Source organism: Coregonus lavaretus (assembly GCF_964263955.1).
Source record: "Coregonus lavaretus genome assembly, contig: HAP1_SCAFFOLD_55, whole genome shotgun sequence".
NCBI lineage: Eukaryota > Metazoa > Chordata > Actinopteri > Salmoniformes > Salmonidae > Coregonus > Coregonus lavaretus.
Genome location: NW_028161934.1, coordinates 238,597 through 243,181, shown reverse-complemented (window position 1 = coordinate 243,181; position 4,585 = coordinate 238,597). Strand labels below are relative to the sequence as shown.

At 39.4% G+C, this 4,585-nt stretch overlaps 1 protein-coding gene across 1 annotated transcript; it reads left to right on the top strand.

The window, feature by feature from the left end:
* The first annotated feature begins 1,622 nt into the window (after positions 1–1,622).
* On the top strand, positions 1,623–2,979 carry LOC311119903 (uncharacterized protein). The gene is made up of 3 exons (XM_084194554.1): positions 1,623–1,669; positions 1,795–1,858; positions 1,978–2,979. Exons 1-3 carry the CDS (start codon positions 1,659–1,661, stop codon positions 2,203–2,205), a joined length of 303 nt encoding a protein of 100 aa, XP_084050680.1. The 5' UTR covers positions 1,623–1,658; the 3' UTR covers positions 2,206–2,979.
* The last annotated feature ends 1,606 nt before the right edge of the window (positions 2,980–4,585 follow it).

Genomic DNA, 4,585 nt, shown 5'->3' with positions numbered 1-4,585 from the left:
AAGAGAAAGAATGCAACCTTAGAATCACAGACCTGAGAGAGAGCGATTCAGCTGACTACAAGTTCAGATTTAAAACACAGTATGCAGAATGGGGGAACTGTCACAGATAACATATAATATCTACTACTTCTACTACTACAACTACTATTACAAATATATTAATTGTAATCCAATACAATATCATATTGCAAGTTATAATAATTAAAAATACATTCACTTTTCGTTTTTCTAGTCCCCTTTCATTCAGACCTGCAGGTGAAGGTGTCTTCCTCCACAGAGGAAAATAAGAGAACACTGACCTGTAGCACCACCTGTCTTCTGACCGACAACCCCAACCCCACCTACATCTGGTTCAAGAACGGACAACATCTCCATGACCCTACTTCCCAACAATACTCTTTGAACACTCTAGTGGTCGGGCATTACTCTACAGACAGTTACTCCTGTACTGTAAAAGGCCATAAGGATTTTCTCGCTCCTACAGTGTGTGAGTCTGGACTCCCCTATAATAATCATCTTAAGTATCAACTATTAAGGCCTGTGGACAAATAGTAGAACATGTGGGGAATAACAGACACATCTGTGAACTCTTGGATAGTAACATTAGTAAAAATTATACCGTATAATATACAAGGTAGAAAATGGCTGATGGTATGTTATCTTGTTATACCGTTTTAGAATTCTATATGTTTTAATCAATTTTAGAATAAGGCTGAAACGTAACAAAATGTGGAAAAAGTCAAGGGGTCTGAATACTTTCCGAATGCATTGTATGTGTCTATATTTTGTATTTATTTTAAATGAACCAGTCCAATACATCTAAAACACTTGAAAATAGTCTCATTATCGTTTCAGGAATTGATACATTTTGATACATTTTGTTTCAGGTGTTCATGGTCAGAGATGTATGAATGTGACTTACACCCATCAGAGTATCTGTGCCTTGAAGGGGTCAACAGTGGACATTACCTGTACATATAGACATCCCAGCTGGCATAACGTCACAGAAGTATCCTGGTTCAACAAATGGGATTCTGGAGTTACTGCAGATCTAAGCCAGGACCCAGAGTATGCAGGTCGTGTGAAGTACCTTCCAACTACAGACAAACACTCCACCCTGAGAATCACAGACCTGAGAGAAAGTGACTCTGCTGAATACAAGTTTAGATTTACAACAACTGAGGTAAAATGGGGATACAGCTTCCCTGGAATAACTCTGAATGTCACAGGTAATTCTGCCATTACAGTATTATATAATCTAGTCTAAGTCATTATATTATTGGTGGAAATGAAGATGATTGAGCTCTTTTGTCTTCATTTACCCCTTTTCAGACTTGCAGGTGAAGGAGACTCCTGCCACAGAGAAAGGGAAGGTGACACTGACCTGTAGCACCACCTGTACGCTAACTGACAACTCCAACCCCACCTACATCTGGTACAAGAACAGACAACGTCTCACCAACACAAACACCCAAGATAACTACCTCTCCCTAGACCAAATCAGCAGTGAGGATGCAGGCAGCTACTCCTGTGCTGTAAAAGGCTACGAGAATCTCCGTTCTCCTGTTACATTTGTTGGGGAACCAAAGTCTTTGAAGAATCCAGTTGTAGGAATCATAGTGGTTTTTCTGTTTCTCATCATCTGTCTCTTTGGGTTCATGTGGTTCAGGTGAGTGAGAAGAATTTACCCTTTTTCACATTCTGTTTTGTACTCGATCAAATATTGCTTGATTGATTGATTGTTGATTGATTTATTAATTGATTGATTCATGCATTCATTAATTCACAAAACAGGATGAAGGACTCCAAATCCATATTTGACACACAAGACAGGAGAGACACAGTAGAGAATGGACAGGTGAGTCTGTTGGAATCAGCTGACTGAGAACTAAAGTGATCTGTGTATAGATGGACTCAACGACTGTGGTATTATTTAATTTTTCACCCCTCATGTTGTCTGTCTTCTCTCCCCATCAGAGAGACTCTAATCCAGTGTATGACAACATCTCAGGCATGGCCATGGCCCCTACTGCAGCACAGAGACCGTTCACAGACGAGCAGGATGACGTTACCTACGCCAGCATCCAACACAGAAACCAGGAAGTGCCTCTGTACTCCACCGTCCCACCTTCCCATCCCCAGAAACAGGACCAGGATTTCCAATACGCTACTGTGAAATTCAACAGCCCCAGTGCTGCTCAATAGACATTGGGTTGGATTCAATCCAATTATGGATTATAGGCATTGCGGCTTTTAATGTAATGCTTTTTTTATTTTTTTATTATGCTTTTTGAAAATGCTATATAATTACTCAATTAGAATTACTTAGATTTTGGCTTGAACTATCCCTGTGCAGTCCATATTCTACTGTTCTATTATGGTGCAGTGATGTCAGAACGGTTCATTTTTTACATTAACTTCTTTGTTGTTGTAATATCCCAAACGGACAGTTTCAGCATTAAGGGTTCCAGCTTTAAATAACACAATATAACCAACTTTATTCATGAGGTGTCTCCTCCCGTTGCTCCCCTCCGGCGCTCTGATTCGCCGGTCTACTGAGCCACCGGTCTGAGCGCACCACCTCGGCGTCAGCTCTGCATCACCCTTCAGTCCCTCAGTACATCTAGATAGTGAACCACAGACCTCACACTCTTCTGTTGCACACAGCCAGTAATGTCTCCTACCAAACATCTCTCTCTTCACCAGGTAAGTACACTTGATAAGACATTATACCTCACCATTCTAGTTTTTATTGGGGATTTCTTCTGCAGAACACATGCTTGAATGTGAATGGTATTGTAAAATGTACTGGAGTGTGGTTTCATATATTTTGTTTTGTTTAGCATTGTTTTTTAAACACTTTATTTTTGTAATATTTAGTTTTATTATGTAGAAGAGACCAGGATATGTTGTTGCCCTGTGTCCCAACACTCAATGTTATAGTCATGGTCCTGAGAATAAAACAGGTTTAATACCATCAATAGAGAAACACGTGTCTTACAGTGCTACAGGTCTGTTATAATAAGTGCTTTTTCCTGCTTAATTGGAGTATAAGGTTTAGTTATTCACCTGTTATAAAGTATATTTTAGTTGTTTACCTTCATGTTTCTAAGACTGCAGGGAGGGAGATGCAACAATGGGCTTGAGAACAGCAGGAATGGATACATAGGCCTGTGGTTTACACACATCTCTCAGCAACTGTGTAACAAACTGCATCAGAGTTAGCCTAACCATTCCCGGTACGCTAGCCTATAATAACCACAATATAGTTAGCTTAACCATTCCCAGTACGCTAGCCTATAATAACCACAATATAGTTAGCTTAACCATTCCCAGTACGCTAGCCTATAATAACCACAATATAGTTAGCTTAACCATTCCCAGTACGCTAGCCTATAATAACCACGATATAGTTAGCCTCACCATTCCCGGTACGCTAGCCTATAATAACCACGATACAGGCCCAATACACCGGTACAGGACTAATGATGATACTAGTCTATAATAACCACGATACAGGCCCTATACACCGGTACAGGACTAATGATGATACTAGTCTAAAATAACCACGATACAGGCCCTATAGACCGGTACAGGACTAATGATGATACTAGTCTATAATAACCACGATACAGGCCCTATACACCGGTACAGGACTAATGAGGATACTAGTCTATAATAACCACGATACAGGCCCTATACACCGGTACAGGACTAATGATGATACTAGTCTATAATAACCACGATACAGGCCCTATACACCGGTACAGGACTAATGATGATACTAGTCTATAATAACCACGATACAGGCCCTATACACCGGTACAGGACTAATGATGATACTAGTCTATATATATATTTTTTTATTTAACCTTTATTTAACCAGGAAGGGCTCATTGAGATTTAAAATCTCTTTTTCAAGAGCGTCCTGGCCAAGATAGGCAGCACCAAGTCATTACAAAAAATTACAGACAGACAACATGAAAAACTACAATATCAAAAACAGCAAATTAAAAACATTGACAGGTCAGGGAATCAGCCTCAAAATCCTTCATCAGAGATTTAAAAACACCAATCGGGACAAGTTCTTCCAGTTTAAAATTATTTTGTAAGGTGTTCCAAGACGATGGCGCAGAGTACATAAAAGACCTTTTACCAAATTCAGTTCTGACATTTGGAACAGTTAGCAGGATAAAATCCAGTGAACGAAGAGAGTACCCACCACATTTCTGAACAATAAAAATGCCCAAATAAAAAGGTAGTAAACCCAAAATGGCTTTGTAAATAAAAGTATACCAGTGACTGAGCCTACGAGTGACTAGAGAAGGCCAGCCAACCCTGGTATACAAAGTACAGTGGTGCGTAAGGGTTTTACAGTTTAAAATAAATCTCAAAGTACCATGATAAAGAGTGTCAATTGATCTCAAACACTGAGCGGAAGCATTCATATATAAAATATCCCCATAATCTAGTAAAGGCATAAATGTAGCTGATACTAGCCTCCTTCTGGCTTCAAAAGAAAAACAGGCCTTATTCCTAAAATAAAATCCCAATTTCAGCTTCAATTTTTTTGTTGTTGAATATG

Bases quoted from the DNA above. Each gene is read 5' to 3' on its own strand.
- LOC311119903 (XM_084194554.1), top strand. The intron at 1,859-1,977 runs GTGAGTCTGTTG...TCTCCCCATCAG, and splicing joins ACACAGTAGAGAATGGACAG to AGAGACTCTAATCCAGTGTA.